Genomic DNA, 17609 nt, shown 5'->3' on the forward strand with positions numbered 1-17609 from the left:
ATGGCGTTAGGTGCAGTATTTAAACAATGTGCTATGTCAGCAAGTTGGTTGATCAAGTTGGTTGATATTGGATTTCTAGAATATTCTACATTTGATTTTATCGTAAAACATACTACTGGTATTAGCCGTCGCGTTTATTAGAGCGACTCTTTACCTACAAGGCAATCTCAAGCCGCCAAAGAGTTCCTGATCTCCCAGTTTAAGAGAAAGGTGGGCTTCCGACAAAGAAAGAGTACAAGAATCAGTGCGGACAGTGATATCGAGAAGGGAAGACACACCTGACACAGTGATACTGACGACTCAGTCAGAGAGATTGACGATGATTCAGCGACTTGGAACCAACTGACCAACTCCTATGCAGTACTTCAGACGGGCCCGGATCTCTGACGTGGTAAGGGAAGAGGTTACCAGATATTTGGACAAGCTGGAGCCAGAACTCCAAGGTGTGTAAATTCACACTCTGTACCCCATCTGAACCAGCTTGTCTGGATCTATCTGTGTCCACCTCCTTTCTCATTCGCAAGTGAAAGGGCTTTCAAGGTGGCGAAAAACATTGTAGGGGATAGCGGACTGAGCCTCCTGCCGGAAAACTTAGAAATCAACTTGATTATCAAATACAACTGAAGAGTGAAGAGCCATAAACTACGAAATATATATCAGCTCAAGTTCCCTCCTGATTGGTTATTGGTTATACTTATATTACCTTGCCCGAACAATCTGAACAACGACGACTTGGAGGACGAGAATATGGCTACGGAATCTAATGAAGAGGCAGTTAGATTTACCGACGAATCAGATGATTCATTGCGTAGGGTAGCATGCGTTAATTTACTGACTCTGACACTAAAACCTGGTATCCGCTACTGATTACAAGCACAAGCACAGCTTACCCAACAAACCAGCAACCAACTCTGAAGCTCTGACACTACAACCCCATGGTATCCTTTACTGATTATTACAAGCACAGCTCACCCAACAAACTGGCTTAACTCTGACAGTGTTTTGGTGATAAATTGGTAAAGAGTTTTGTTTAAAATTGGGAAAATTCCAGCTTTTCAAAAAAATCGTTCAAAATCGTTCAATTTTAAATTTTAGAAAAAAATCCCGGTTCGGTCCCGGTCAAAATTCGGCATTTTAACCGGGACCGGGATTAAGCCAGGATCCCGGTCGAACCTTGGGTATACTTTTTTGAATTTAAAAAATAAAATATGGGTATCTGATTTTAACTCTTCAGAAAAGAAAAGACGTGAGAGAGCACCAGAGAAAGAAGTTGGTAATTTAGATCAAATGATAAAAGATTACAGACACCTAGTGGAAAAGCAACAAGCAGAGGAAGTTGATTTGTCAAAAGATCTCGATGTAAGTAAAATCCCGATTGTACAAATTACTATGATGTTATGAAATTCACTGAAGATATCTGCAAGAGTCCAGTATATTCAATACTGGGAAACCCCGATTTACAGAAATCGTGGGTTTATATAAGGGAACATTTAGCACAATAATATGAAAGAGGTTCGCTAAATCGAGGTTTTACTGAATATTGGGTTAGATTATCTTAATGTAGAGGGTTTATAATCTACCTATACTTCAGGGTGAAATGTTACCACCGAACAGCGCACTCCAAGGATTTAAGAAGACGTTTACGAGTGTGGATGTGGCTGATAGTTACCAGGAAATGCCTATGGAACTCGACAGTGATAACGAGGACGAGGTTGAGAAATACATTCCACCTCCCTCAGCTTCTGATCCCCGTCTCACATTACACCACTCTAAAACTCACTTGTACGGTCAAATTAGGGAGATGAGGGACTGCCCACAACCTTTCTATCACTCTGCTTCAGCTCGGGACAGCTGGCAGGTCCCAACACAGACATATGGGTACCCAGCATTCAGACCCAGGCCAGATCCAGGAGCACCTTGTCTTCTCCCTCCTCCTCCCCCTCCTTTCAGATCCCCCTTACTCAACCCTCCCCGTCCTCCTATCGACCTAGCCTCTGTTCCTCTGCCTCCTCTACCTCCTCCTCTCCCTGCTCGACCTGCCCCTCCACCTACTGATACCGTGCTCCTTAGCTCAATTCCTTTACCTGATGTTAAACCTGAACTTATAGACTTATCTTCTCCTGTAAAAATGGACCCGAAAGAAATTTACATAGTTTCATCAGATTCGGTAAGTTGAGCTCCAAATCACAAAATTTTTATTTTTCAATAATAAGCACACGACTTGACTGATACCTCCTCGATGCGGTTGTATTTATGATATCTAACACACGTATATTCCAGTCTGACGAAGGTAGTTACTGTGAAGACAGCTATGCTGAGGACAGTGTCCAATCTGACGGCTCTGTGACTCCAAGAGATAAGAAAATGACAGACAGAAAGTCACGAGAGATCACAACTCCTGAAAATGACGTCACAAGAGCGACCGCCGCGGACGAGGTGCCATCTGACGATCACAAGTCGGTTAAATCACGAGTGTCAAGTTCAGAGAGCCTGTTCTCTGATAATAGCGGGTCAGAGAGTAGCAGCTCCTCTAGCAGCTCCAGCAGTGACGAATCCACTGACACAAGAGGATTTCCCGTAGCAACAATCAGCGATGAAATAAAGAGAAGACTTGTTCCAAGTGTTGAAAAGGGGCAAGGTACCAAGGAAAATAGAGAGGGTAGTAGTGAAGATGAAGATGTAAATAACAGGTATAACCTACTGGATGCATCTGATGAAGAAAAAGGTGAATATTATGTGAACTTGGCTGCACTCGTTGTAACATGATGTGCCTCGCCATCCCACAAACATTTCCCTGTGTTATTCAATTAATATACGTAGGAATTATATATTACTGTGTAACATGTAACACCTTTGTAACATTTAACTGGTAACATTTTTCCGTACGTCACATTTTAACACCTTTTGACATTTCCGTACGTGATTCATTTTTATTTGTTCTGAGTGTAAGTTGTAACCTGATTCTTCTTACAGTGGAGGAGGAGGACGCTGCAGTATTGAGGTTAAAGCTTCTCGACAGCATCCGGACGATTAAAGTGACTCCCAAGTCAGATCCTTTTTCTGAGACGAATATGAAACCGGAAGAAGAAATAGATACTGGGAACACGAATGAAGGTACATCGGAGAGCAACTTTCACGGCTTAGTGAAAGGTCGTTATTGGAAGGCGCTTGTCATTTTTTGTGATTTAAGTTCATTTCGTGCTGAAAAGATGCTGCGCGCGTACGCGCGCGCATGCATGCACAGTGCATATCATGTCGCGACGACTTCATTGAAGAGTGACGTCCCTCACACGCTGTTAATTTAGCTTACCGCTCTTGCACGAAAGGCATCTAAAGGACTCAATTGGCATGGTATACTGTTCGGCATTGCTGTTTTGACTTAATAAAACTCTTGATTTTAGGGTCTGCGGCTCTAGGAATTGATGGGAAATCTGACTGTTCGGGATCTGAAGGAGAGCCACTCGTCAAACGACAAAGCAAACGCAAGAAATCGGCTCCCATTTTCACATTTCCTCAAGTATTAGAAATGGTAAAAACTCTTCCTGTCATCGATATGAACTCGTTTAGAGAGTTTTACGAAACGAAACGGCAGCAGAAGAAAGCAAGAGCTCGAGCGAGAAGGGCTAAAATGTTCAATATGTGAGTTTATCTTAAATTTATTTACTTCCTAAATTGTGCTTTGAAAACTAGATGTTTTTCATCCATGCATAAGATAGTAATATTAACCCGTCGGTTGCCTCTCAGATTAGAGTTGGTTAAAGAAGAGCTACACTTCGATCCAGCCGAGGAGCGTTGGTTTATTTACGGCCAAGTCGGGCAGCCACCTTCTGGGATATTTCCTTACTCAAGGATAGCTAGATTTAAACTTCCATCAGCCAAGTTTGAGAACCTTCAAAACATAACACCCTTAAGAATGGACGAAACTCTGGACGAATTGAAGAAGCGGCGACTCGAGAGGTTCTATAAGTTGTCGGAGAAAGTTCAGAACAAATCAAATCCCAAGGTTTGATTGAGTTAGAACTTAGACCTTAAACTAAGTTAGACATTCAACTTAGTAGATTGCATTTTCGGTGGTTTGAAATCTATCAATTTTTCTCATAGGTAATCGCATATATTTTCAGCCGGATCCTCCTTCCAGTGAGATATCGCCCAAAGAAATCAAAGTAACCATCCTGAAACATTCTTCCTTGGAGGTAAAATACTTATTCTTCTTGTTCTTGAAACCAGAATGAAAACCTGGGAAGTGCGTCCATTAATATGTAATGACCCAAGTGGCCATATATCTAGACTGGTGTGTTTTAAAATTGGTGACATTAGTATGATAGTGATGTTGTTAAAGCTATACATGCTTAAAGCCAGCTCATTTCCAGGAAGGAGATAAAGCAGCAGTTGACAAGTTCAAAAGTACCTTTACAGAGACTCAGAAAACTAACTCTAGTGATGCTGTTGTGGAAAGTTTCTTATTGAAATCTGCCAGTAGCAAACCTTCCAACATTTCCGAGGCACATACAGTCAAGGTCATTCAGAGTAACGATCAGTGTAAGTTGGTTGCTACTCAGAATGTCCAGAAGAATCTACCAACGAAAGAAAAAAGAGATCCTCATTGTAAAACAGTTCTTAAAATTGTGAATCTTGGAAAAGGAAGATTGAACCGGAAAATCAGCGAAGATGATTTAGATGGGATGAGGGAGCTTCTTCTTCAATCCATGATAAAGAAAACAAAAGAAACCGAGAAGCCTCCTACCCAATCAGTTAGTCGAATTTTTAAAGATTCATATTATACAATATACACGTACACATAAAATCAAATATCATATTTCGAGTAGAGGAATGGAAATCCTATATAAGGGGAATCGTTAAATTGAACAGACAGAATAATGAACATAATATTTCAGGACGTAAAGACTAATTTACCGGTTGTACAAATAAAGACAAAAGCTCTACCTTCTCCACGAAGCAGCCCTCCACCAAAAGGAGAGAAACAACCAACTCCACCTACCAGCCAAACGTCTTCAGAACCTCCCAACACCCTAACTACATTCAAAACCACCGATAGTAAAACTGAAGACCTTACAGAAACTTCAAACAAACCCCCGAATCCTGCTGTACCTTCGAAGAACCAAAACAACAAAACAATATCTATTAAGTCGAAGACCAAATCTGTTCCTAAGACAGCCACGGCCACCACCTTCTCGAAACCCACCGATCCTCTTGCCAGCATAACACAAAAAGCGGTTACGCCACCAACCGTGATGACGTCACCAGACGTGGTGTTAGGAGAGGGTAGTGAGAGTCTCATGCCTCGCTCCCTCAGCACTATCACTCCCGCGGCTGTGAAACGAAGCAACGAAAATACCAGGAAGTTGATTTCCCGACTTTTAGTTAATGAGGACCTCAGGATCCCACAGAAAGATACCAAATTGAACCCTGAGGCTCAGGCTGAGCGAGAAAAGCTCCTGAGACGCATTACTCCCAAAATTAACCCGATTGTGAGTTTTTATATTAGCATATGTAATCTAATCGAACTGGTACACACTGGGTCAATTTCTGCCTGCTATAGGTCCATATTGTGTTAATTCTGCTAAAAACCAGCTGGCAGGATTCAAGATCGGCCAAAATCTATTTATATATTACCGAAACTTGACTGGGAAAAAATCAGTCCCAATGGGGTCGGTATAGGTACTTTATAAACTTATTAATATTTCAATCCGGAAGCATATCTAGCATACGAGTTTTGATGACGGTCTTTATTTAATCCAGGTGATAAAGCTAGGTGAAAGTGAAAGTGAAAGTGAAAGTGATCAGGCTACAACCCCTGTAAAACAGAAAGTCCTGCTGTCTCCTGTCCCTCGATCAGGTATTCCTGCTCAGAAATTTTAATATTTCCTTAATTTACGTAAAAAGAATTTCAAATTAGCAGGACCAATTTGTACTTTATCCTTAATAATAATAAGAGTTATACTGATTTTTTATTTAATCAGGTGCGGCGGGTGGAACTAAGCTAAAAATAAACAGGCAACGGAGCACGCTCACTCTTAAGGTACTATTGTCTCTCAATCTAGCTACGAAGTACGAACATACGCGTACGTTAACAAACATTTCACTATACAAACGATTTTGTCCTCGTTCTCTCAAACTGTCCTCTTACCAGGTAGCGCAGTTAGAACAGCGACTAATTCAGTATACCATGAAGAGAAATCAGCACCAAGAAGAGCACGGGCGACATTGTGAGCGGGTGCAAGCATTGGAAAAACAATTGTCACGTACCCGCGACATTGTTGTGAAGAGTGAGGAGATACTAAACACAATAGACGAGCGGCGCAATGTTTGTATTCTTGAGCTGCGCACGCGCAGTGCTGTCCTCCAGAATCTGGTGCTACGATTGGATCATCCTGAAAAGTGGGCCGAAGTAGTTAGGTAAGAAGTTCGTTCAATGATGTAATAATTGATCACGAAACCAAACTATGCCGCATGAATACATGATTCCATCACGCTGTCTTCGATAAGGGCATAAGTTTATACTAGAAGAGAAATCGTTAAAAATACAGCCTTTTTATGAAATTAAAGAGCTAACTTTGTTTCTACATCTCGCTTTACTCGTACAGTGGCCAACATATATCATTCAGTTTATATTTTCGGCAACAATTCAAAAACGTAACAAACATCACTAACAAACACGCCAAATATTAATATTTCACGTAGAATCTCATCATGCATTACTTCCAGGAAGAAGAAAGAAGCTGCAAAACCCTCCACTTTAAGCAGTGAAGTTGATGTCTCTTCTTCGTGTGACAGAGACGGAAGTGGTAGCAAAAGTGAGGAGATTATCAATGACGCACCTAACCAACCAGAAAAAGACCAGGCTATTCAAAAACAAGTGGAAAATCCTAAGAAGCCTGAAGAAGATTCAACCATTATTGTAAAACCTTCAGAAGATAAACTCGATAATAAGGAGGGAGGGAGTGTTACAGCAGAGGGAGGGGGTGTTACAGCTGAGGGAGGGAGTGTTACAGCTGAGGGAGGGAGTGTTACAGCTGAATTGGAGCCGGGAGAACTAGCCAGTGATAAATCTTCCTCTGAAGAGGACGAGAATCCGATTGAACAAGCGGTGAACAAGGACGGGAGTGAACCACAAGACGTCCAATCTGCTCACTCTTCTCTTCTCTCAACAGAGTCGTTACTGGAATATTGCAGATCACAACTTTCTCTTACACCTGGACCCTCACCTCCCCCTCCTGTTGTGAGACCTGTGACTGAGTTCATTCCAATTTGCCATCCTTCAACTGAGCTAAGTGTGTGCTCTCACAGCAGATATCAGCCCTACAAGAGCCCTCTCACTGCTTTTAGATCTTACAGGTACGAGTTATAATTATAGGAGCTTTGTGGTATCGACCGTGTTGTGTTTCCAATATTATGTTACCTTCTCTACTTTTTTAGTTCGAAAAGCTAACATGGGGGGGGGGGGGGGGGCCAACGCCCTAAAAGGCCCCAAAAAGCCCCGATTTCTAGGGCCCTTTTTGGATTTTCAATATGTGTAGCCTTTTAGGGCCCTAGAATTAACTTAAATTTCATCAAGTTTGATATATGCTAAGTAGTAAAGTGCTTTAATGATATTATCTGACTACTTGCACAGTACTTTTATGTTTATTTGAGTGTATTTACATGGAGATTATGGTCCATAAACACTATCAAATAGTGGTCAGGGTCAAAAGGCCTCAAAAAGCCCCGCTTTCTAGGGCCCTTTTCGGATTTTCGATGCGTCTAGGCCCCCCCCCCCCCCCCCCCCCCCCCTAACATAATATTGAACATAATATTATAGAAGTTGGGAGTCTCTTATCTCAATTTCTGTGACTTTTCTAAGAACACATGATTATTGATTTTAACATATTATTATGGATTATAATTATTAATTAACATAATAATAATCAGGTTTAGCCCGTACTACAGAATAAAGTGTCACTTGACTTTGAGCAGCAGTACCTTCACCAACAGCATCAAGACTGACATACCTCTCTGTCCTCACGACTTACACGGGAAGTGTTTCGACAAATCCTGCAACAGGTCAGCCTTTTTTTAACGACTAAGTTTAGTTAAATTAGTACTGTACTATTCAAATCGTACTATTTTAAACGCTAATCTAACTGCGCATAATGCGATTACAGTGTTAATTGCACGAGGCGCAGCCGAGTGCAAATTGATACAATAATCGCACGAGGCAAAGCCGAGTTCGATTATTGCAGTTATTTTACGAGGCACAGCCGAGTGCAATAACTGATGTAATCGAATTATACATGCAGTTAGATTCGCATATAACTCCACGGTTCTGATGTTATAATCAGTGCAATTAGTTTATAATCGCACCGACTATGTTGTTATAAGTTGCTCGTCGATATGTTCAGAAAGTGCTGTTGCGTACTGCTTCACAACTCTACTTAATATAGAGTAAAGTTTTAGCAGTTCAAGTTTAGCAAGACCTCTGTAGAGAACAGGAACTGTTACAAGAGGACCAAATGTGCTATATGCCGGCACAGAGTCATGTTTCCCTCCATTGCATACTGTAGGCATTCTGTTTCTCTAATGATTTGAGTATATAACTGCTAACAAATGATGAGACGATATTAAAGATAAACATATATAAATCAAATATAATGAAGACTGAAGCACAAATCAACATAACAATCAACATTTTCAAACAATTAATTATTCATTTAGACAGTTAATGGTATGAACCATTAAAAATACTCATAATTAGTAATACTAGAAAAATATTTTTTCGGGTTTTTCTTTATTAGTTTTAACTATTTTTCCGATTTTTTAATTTCTAAATTTCACATTTAATCAGCTGTTAAAATTTTGCATGTGAGGTCAAACTGCTGTCTCAATTTATCTTTGTCGCTCTTCGTAACTAGAGTTATTTTCTTGCATCCTCCCTCATGCTCAGTACAATGGGCATTTCCTTTTGCCAGTTGCTCCGCTTCTTCTTTGTTTTCCACCTTGAAATGTTCTTTAAGATGTCCGTCTTTACATTTCACTCTCACGGTAAAAACCATTCTGAAATCGTTTCATGCTATGTAATTACGGCTTGTCTTAAAATATAAAATCTCAGAAACGACAGAGACAAATTAGGTCAGAAAATGGGTTTCAGTTCGGAAGTGTTTATAATCTTTACCTGGTATGGATGAGAACAAGTGGTGTTTCTGATTAACGAGAGCAATTGACGGTATAAGCGTGCAGAATTATGGTTGAACACCAGGGATGACAATATAAATAGTCGGGTGAATTTCAAGTGTGAGCTCCAAGAAGTCCAATCACTTGGTCAGAAACACACCACGTTGAATGTTGATCGATATCCTCCAATCACAGAAGAGTTCCTATTACATTCTTTTCACAAAAATGGTTACTTTTTTCATCCTCCCTATTATCAGGGCGGGATGACAATATAAATAGTCGAATGAATTTCAAGTGTGAGCTCCAAGATGTCCAATCACTTGGTCAGGAACACACCACGTTGATCGATATCCTCCAATCACAGAAGAGTTCCTATTAGATTCTAAGATTCTTTTCACGAAAATTGTTACTTTTTTTCATCCTCCCTATTATCAGGGCGGCAGCCGTCATTCCACAGCCGGCTTGATACTCAGCTAGCTATTTCATGACGTTTGAGAAATGGAATCGGAATTATCTGATCGAGCGACTCAACAAGCTTCTTGATTGGCTGGGAAGTGTTCTGAGCGATCAACAGGAGGAATATTCTCTGACGCTAAACATTTCCAAAAATGAGGAAACCCTCTCCAACCATTCCGCGGAAATCAACAGTAAAATAAAATGAATACTTGAGTAAAAAAAGCATTGCTCAACTCGGTCTAACTATCCCGAATGAAACGGGTCTGGTATTTGCAATTGCAAACTCAATAGTAGCTGGTGGTCGTTTATTGTTTTCCACATCTGATGACTGAATAGAGTACAAATTAAAAGGCTGTGCAGAATACATGTGTCGACAAAAACTTGTAACATCATCGTTGCCATCAACAAATTTACAAAATTTTACAGCATAAAATCGTTAAAGTTTGTCATAAGAAAATTGTGTTCTTAGTATCATGTTATGATGGCGAAATGTCCGGGTTGAATGAAGGAGTTTCTTGTTACAGATCCTCTGGGAAAGCTTAAACGATTCAAAATACTCCCAGAATCTAGATATATATTTGTTCGGTGTTTTATTCATTTTATCCCTTTTTTTTCAGTTTTTTAATATCGAAAAAAAAGGGTTGCTTGGGGATTGTGGGTTGGTTAAGGAAATTAAATGTAACATCTACTGAGCTGTTATAACTCTACTACTGAGTTCAAAATTCTGCGACAATATATTTTTGCAGCTCTTCGTAACTAGAGTCCTTTCCCTGCATCCCTCCTCAGCACACACGACTTTTCCTGTTGCCAGTTTCTCCGCTTCTTTCTTGTTTTCCACCTTGTAATCTTCATTAGTATGTGAAGCTGAACATTTCACTGTCACGGTAGTGACCATTCTGAAATTATTAAATGCTATAAAATAACAGTTTGTCACAAAAACTAAAATCTCAGAAACAACTTACGTCAGAAAATGGGTTTTAATTTGAAAGTATTACAATCTTTACCTGGTATGGATGAGAGAAGACAGATTTTCCGATTAACGAGAACAATTGACGTACAGCATTATGGTTGAACATCAGGGATGGAAATATTAATACTAATAGCATGCGCTATTGTGGATCTCCATCAAAATCTGTGTTTAGTATAATCACAGGCACTGTTTATTACTATTATTTAACTTTACAACAATCTCAAACCAGTATCGTATATATAACATGAACAGGCGATGTGTAACTAATCCTGTCCTATCGCCCCAGCCGCTGTAAATTCTGTTCCAACCGGCCTCAAATTTTATCGCTCGACTGAAGATCGATTGGTTTTAATCCGTATCTCATCCTCAATTTTTCATTTAAAACACGAAAAATGGCATAATATTAATATCATGTCCATATCCGTATATTATACCATAATATTATATTGTGTACAATATACATGTCATAAATAGCCTATTTTTCTACTCTTGCTAAAGTCTCACAAGATACCTAGGCTTAAAATTTAGTTAAGGGGGCAGGGGGGGGGGTCTTTATGAAATTTCTCTCGAAATTGATTTTATAGTTGTTTCTGATAGAGGGGAGTGATATCTACCAGATATTTTTGGTCCCATGGAAAAATTTTGTTCCTAGCCGAAATTATTGCCGGTCAAAGGTCAGCGCTCATGTGTAATTGTATTGCGCGAGCGATTTTCAATCGCGCGCCCTGAAAATCGAGTCTAAAAATCTATCTTCTCCTACATTTTTTGAGCAATCACCTTGAAACTTTCAGGATATGTTCTAAGGACCATTTAGAAACTTTTGCTCGTTTTAGAATTTCGAGATAGGCCTTTAAAAATTTTGTATTCGATTTTGAAAATCTTGGACCTGAAAAAATCGTCAAAAAACGAGGTCCAAGATTTTCAAAATCGAATAAAAAATTTTTAAAGGCCTATCTCGAAATTCTAAAACGAGCAAAAGTTTCTAAATGGTCCTTAGAACTTATCCTGAAAGTTTCAAGGTGATTGCTCAAAAAATGTAGGAGAAGATAGATTTTGAGACTCGATTTTCAGGGCGCGCGATTGAAAATCGCTCGCGCAATACAATTACACATGAGCGCTGACCTTTGACCGGCAATAATTTCGGCTAGGAACAAAATTTTTCCATGGGACCAAAAGTAGCAGATAGATATCACTCCCCTCTATTAGAAACAACTATAAAATCAATTTCGAGAGAAATTTCATAAAGACCCCCCCTGCCCCCTTAACAAGCTTCTTGGTTGGCTGACAAGACGAACACACAACTCTCCAAAGTTTTGGTTCCCTCCTGCAGTACAGCAGACCTTTGAGAATTATCTAACACTAGAATAAAATTTATATATCAATTAACCATCTTGGTTACCTTACCTACCTACCTGTTGGGGTCAATATTAAATATTTTAGTTAATTCCGCTACTCTAGCTTCTAATTTAGTGCACAAAAATATTGTTACTATTACCTTACTGTACAGGCAATTGTATTGTGCACACCAACAGCATTTGAGGTTTATACGCCCCGATTCTTCAAAGACATTTTGAGTATATAGTATTAGTAAATTTTAAAACGACTTTTGTGCTTTGAAAAGGAGATAAAAACTAAGTACCTTGCGAGATATATAATTTAAAAGGTACGAAAGTCGGTGGTTTTCCGGAAAAAAAACACCATATTTTCGGACTACCAAAATTTAGGTCACCATCATTATTTTCCCAAAATAATTTTTCGCGTATTTTCTTAATTATGACTTAATAGATTTACTATCAATATAGTGGGTGTAAGTTATAAATATGATTCATGACGGTTTGACACGTTCCATTAGAAGTCAGTAAGCTCCGCTACTATTTCATTTGCCACGGCGGTAAAATTTCGGGAGTGGTGGAGGATAACAAACACCGGCGGTCTCCCATTCCGTCTGAAGGATTGGAAGTCCAGTTAAAACTAACTTTCAAAGGCGCCGGAGAAACTGTTTATAAGATGAAACAGCTTGTTAGAGGTGCCTACTGGAGAGAGAAACGTCCCTGAACCAGAAGATCAAGAAGAAATATTTTATTTTATTGATTTTCTCAAATATTTGGTTTTATTTTTGTAAAATAAAGAAATGAAAAAAATCCCCGAATACCATGATTTAATTTGGGGTACGAAATGCGGTGGTTTTCGGCAAAAAATTCCATATTGTCGTTCCCAAATCATTTAGGTCACCAGAATTATGTCGAATATAAATATGATTCATAAGGTATTTCATAACTGAGCTTTTTATATAATTGGGATAATTGGTCTTATAATCAATCTGAATTCAATTTATGATGAAACAATAACCCCCTTACTTTAAATAATGATCGACCTACCAGAGCAGTCAATGTGCAGTCAAATTAAAGATAGCTCCAGTTCGTTTTAACTTACTACGAAATAATCAATCCATTATAGATTTTAATTTAAAGTTCGTTTCACGCTTAATTTGACGTTTTTGGTTCAAAAGTAAGGTCAAATGTCTGCACCAGTACTGATTTGTACTGCTTTTGCACTAAAACGTACTTCCTGCAGCCCTCTATTCCACACCGGACCTTCCCTCTTGCCAGATTTACCGCTTCTTTTCTGTCTTTCGGCACGAAACCTTCCATATAACCGTGAATTGGACACTTCACCGTCACTGACATCTTTTAGAAACATGGACGTTTCAAATAGCAGTACAATAAGTCAGTCGGAAGACCTAGCAGAGAACTATTTTTGTAAGTTCTGAATGCCGCCGGATTGATGACCCAGTACAATTGTCTTATCGAACGTTTGCAAAGCTACCAATAATTCAAGGCAAACGAAAATAACTGTAGTCTCTAAGAGATTGTAAATTGTTTGAACTAATTGGACTACAATAGCATGCGCTATTGTGGAGCTGTGTCAAAATCTACGTGTTTAGTATGATCAGTGATCACATGTAATGTTTAATTGAGAAAATCCTGTCCTACTACCCCACTCCCCAGGCGCTATTAATGCTGGTTCCCCAAGCCTTAAAGTTAACCATCTTTACTCGTCATGTTATTTTTATCGCTCATATGAAAATCACGGGGTTAGCTGTACCTCACCCCCAATTGTTTATTTAATAAACATATAATTAATGATATACATCCAATAAGTTATACTATTACATAAAAATAGCTAATTTCTCTAATCTGGCAAAGATTTGTAGGGTTCTGTTCTGATGTTCCTCCCAGTATTGCCATTCTTCTTCCGATATTGTCACTCCTATAGGATTTAGGAATAACATGTGTTAAAACCACATCTTAGCCGTTTGAAATTTTCCACGCTCGCGCTGTGTAGAACTGTAGCTTGAAAGTGGCTGGAGGGGGTTCGTAGTTTTTCAACAAACCTGTGTTTCCTATATTAAATATTCTAAGAAATCCTATAGAGGTTGTATTGAATTGTCCTTATCAACGTTAGATATCATAGAAAAGTATTGAAGATGTGCTTGTACAAATTCAGACATTCATTCAACCAACTTTAGTGTAATCACAATATTTTGCTGATGATATTTTTCTCCAAACCGTAGAATAACGTTTAAGAGAGGATAGGATCCAGGCATGGGCAAAATGCAGAATTATTATTTATTAATAGAATCATTGTTTAGTCCACAGAACGGACCCATTCCACAGAATGGACCCATTCCACAGAATGGGTCCCACTTTTGAGCTTATTTTGTACTCTGCTAGCGGTACAGTCCTTCCTAATTCGCTTCCTCTTCCTATACTTGTGACGGGAATTGTTACAATTGCTTCCTCCTTCCTATTATTATGGCGGTGGTCAGGTGACAGGTCCCACTTTTGAGCTTCTTGATTGGCTGACAAGACGGACAAACAACACGCCCAAATATTAGTTCCCTTGATATGCAGTAGGCCTATGAGGATTGAGGATTATCTTAAAGGTGCACACCGAGATAGGGCAAAATTTGTCACATATTTGTTTATATTGGCTTTATTAGCCAATTAGTGGGCGATACCAGTGAGAGTATCGCCCACTAATTGGCTAATAAAGTTAGGGTCGCTCGAGTAGAGCCAGCATACCATGGCTCTCTCTACTCTCCTTTCACTATTACATTCTGAAGGGAAGACGGTGAACAGTATTTGGTATCCCCGTTCACCCAAACATGATAAGAATATTTTACCTAGTTTATTTAACTAGTTTTATTCTCAATCAACAGTTTAAGGTTATCTGTTGTGGTGTTCTGAGCGATCAAATTTGTAAACTTTATGGTGTGGTTAAATTGTAGTTTATTACTGTATCAACTGGAGGAATATTCTCTGACGCTAAGCATTTCCAAAAATGAGGAAACCCTCCCCAACCAATCCGCGGAAAGCAACAGTAAAGTAAAATGAATACTTGAGTTAAAAAAGCATTGCTCAACTCGGTCTAACAATCCCGAAAGAAACGGGTCTGGTATTTGCAATTGCAAACTCGGTAGTAGCGGGTGGGCGTATATTGTGTTTCACAATGCATTAACAATTAACTTTATCAAGATATAACTTATACTCAGGGTAAAGACTGGGGCCACTGGGCACTTATACTTGAAAAAAATCGATAATACTGATTACTGATGCTTAGTATGAAACCCACATAGCTTATCAATAAAGTTTTTCAAGTTCGTGAAGGGACAGTTATTTGATTCATCGAAATAGAATATTTTTAGTCGCGGTTCCGGCTTAATCCCGGTCTCACCACTTTTTGTCAGTACTGGTGTCTGGTCCTGGCCAAAAAAGCGGTTCAGGTCGATCCTTGTTTGTGTGGGTAGGGTGCATGGTGTTTTTATAGCTCTACTGTATCTCTTACAATTTACAGGTATCTTTACTGAGGAGACAATTGAGCGGGTGCATGAGGGATAGGAGAAATTATTAGGAGTTTGAAATCAGGATCATCGCTATTTATTGGTGGATGATGAAGAATTTATAGTGTTGAATTTTCGCCATGAGATCGTGGCCAAAACTTTCTCGTGATTAATAGTTTTGCAGTTCTCGCCCTCCATCCTAGTTATTCAAATCTGTATATTATTATTAATTATGGTGAAAATAAAACTAAAACATGATGCGAATTAATATAGTTTCGATGATCATAGATGAAGTGGGATTATGGTATGATATCATGTAGAATCTTGCATCGGTGTAATGTTTTCTTTGCTACTTTTGATCCCTGAGATTATCATGCAATGACTAGGAATGCTCTGATAAGTGAAAATCTTCTCGCATTGCTAATTAGGGGTCGTTCACATATTACTATTTAAATCACTTTTTGAACAATTTTTACCCCCCTCTCCCCCTCCCCTCAGTAATCAGTTTTACGCATAGCTATTATGTCAAATTACACTAGCGTAATCATTTGGAAACCCCTCCCCCCTCGGCTGATTGCTACTTTTGATCCCTGAGATTATCATGCAATGACTAGGAATGCTCTGATAAGTGAAAATCTTCTCGCATTGCTAATTAGGGGTCGTTCACATATTACTATTTAAATCACTTTTTGAACAATTTTTACCCCCCTCTCCCCCTCCCCTCAGTAATCAGTTTTACGCATAGCTATTATGTCAAATTATAATATTTGACATAATAGCTATGCTCGGCTGATTACGTAATATGTGAACGACCCCTTACGCTGCCTCCGCTTTTTTCTTTTCTTAAAAAAAGAATGGCTGAACCTGGTGGCCCAATAGAAGATAACATGAAGATTGAAGATGCTTTTGCCTGCCAGCTCCGGGTATACCACCCCTGCTAGATGCTGGAGTTAAATGCGTGGAGATTATATTGTAAAAGTGACAGGTGAGATTACGCCACCACTGCACAACTTCACTATTCTACTTCTACAGAAAGGTCTGCACTTCCAGTCCCACAGATGACGCTGCTATTTTTGGGTGTCCCAAGCTACTCAATGTTTAATTTCGCATAAACTTCACAAGAGAAATACAATCTCGCCCAAGGCTGGTTTTACAGTAACGTAAAACGTTACAATATAAATAGAGCAATAATTCACTGTATAAAATTAACTCTTCTAATATTTTTTTTTTAAATCAACTATGTCATCTCTCCACTTAACTCTTGTTTATTTCGTTTTGAATTCCAAATAATAATCATAATAATAATCTACACTAATAATCCCAGGATGTCTGTCGACTGTCTGTCTGTCTGTATGTGTGTCTGTGTGTGTGTATGTCTGTCTGTGGGAAATTTCCGAACGGTTAAATCAAGAAAACGGTAAGAGATATAATGCGACTGGTTTTTTCAGTATAGTGCCGACAAAACTCTGACGAAGCCAAATTATTAAGTTTTTTTAAATTGGTCGATGGTTACTGGTTTAATTGATCATTTAATGACCCAAATGTGATACTAAAGTGTGTATGTGTGTGTGTATGTGTACTCTCCCACTCTCGCTATCTCTCTCCCCTCATAACAGATTTGCGATTTATCATATAATTATGTAATTTGGCAGTGGAGGTCTCAAGATTGGCTATCAAGTATTACTATTAGAAATGTGAGGGGCATGGACACCCAGCATTAAATTGCAGTCTGTTTGGACTGAGCGAGTCCATACCGAGCGAGTCCATACTTTCGCACCGTTTTAAATAAGAAAATGTAATGCGTGTTTTCGAATATAATAGGCGGGTTGCGATAATGAAGTCCCGGCTGTAGGCACGGGTTACACTAGTATTTAAATATTAGCAACTAGTACAGACAGATCCGTCTGAAAAAATCGATCTGCTGACACTCAAAGCTTTCAGAGGATTTTTGACGTTTTTGAGTCCCATTAGGTGCCCTTTATGGCTGACCAACTTTTCCAAACTTTTCCACTTGTCTTAAGGCCACTTTTTGCCACTTTACCACTTTTTACCACCTTTCTTGTTTGTCGAATATCTTTAGTTGTGAACATCGTAGAAGGTTACGAATCAATCGAGTGTATTCATATTACCATGAAAAAAAACTTTTGTTCTAACAATTATTACGTCAGATAA

General features: G+C 39.0%; 1 protein-coding gene and 1 long non-coding RNA gene across 2 annotated transcripts in view; one reads left to right on the top strand and one right to left on the bottom strand.

Annotated features, from left to right (window-relative positions):
- The window catches only part of LOC134814904 (uncharacterized), a 44796-nt gene that overhangs the window by 1181 nt on the left and 26006 nt on the right, over positions 1-17609 (top strand). Inside the window, exons 3-16 of the mRNA XM_063823241.1 lie at positions 1235-1359; positions 1592-2167; positions 2281-2725; positions 2974-3114; positions 3402-3639; positions 3745-4003; positions 4122-4193; positions 4371-4751; positions 4896-5489; positions 5761-5857; positions 5982-6040; positions 6152-6417; positions 6727-7356; positions 7930-8061. Coding sequence (XP_063679311.1) covers positions 1235-1359; positions 1592-2167; positions 2281-2725; positions 2974-3114; positions 3402-3639; positions 3745-4003; positions 4122-4193; positions 4371-4751; positions 4896-5489; positions 5761-5857; positions 5982-6040; positions 6152-6417; positions 6727-7356; positions 7930-8061 — 4015 coding nt within the window. The remainder of the gene's footprint in view (positions 1-1234; positions 1360-1591; positions 2168-2280; positions 2726-2973; positions 3115-3401; positions 3640-3744; positions 4004-4121; positions 4194-4370; positions 4752-4895; positions 5490-5760; positions 5858-5981; positions 6041-6151; positions 6418-6726; positions 7357-7929; positions 8062-17609) is intronic.
- LOC134815838 (uncharacterized) lies at positions 8619-9401 on the bottom strand. Its single transcript, XR_010160312.1, has 2 exons — positions 9170-9401; positions 8619-9051 (listed from the first exon to the last, which is right to left on the bottom strand). It is a non-coding gene; the product is annotated as an uncharacterized LOC134815838 (long non-coding RNA).

The sequence above is a fragment of the Bolinopsis microptera genome, chromosome 5 (genome assembly GCF_026151205.1).
Source record: "Bolinopsis microptera isolate Bmic1 chromosome 5, MBARI_Bmic_1.0, whole genome shotgun sequence".
In the NCBI taxonomy this organism is placed as follows: Eukaryota; Metazoa; Ctenophora; class Tentaculata; order Lobata; family Bolinopsidae; genus Bolinopsis; species Bolinopsis microptera.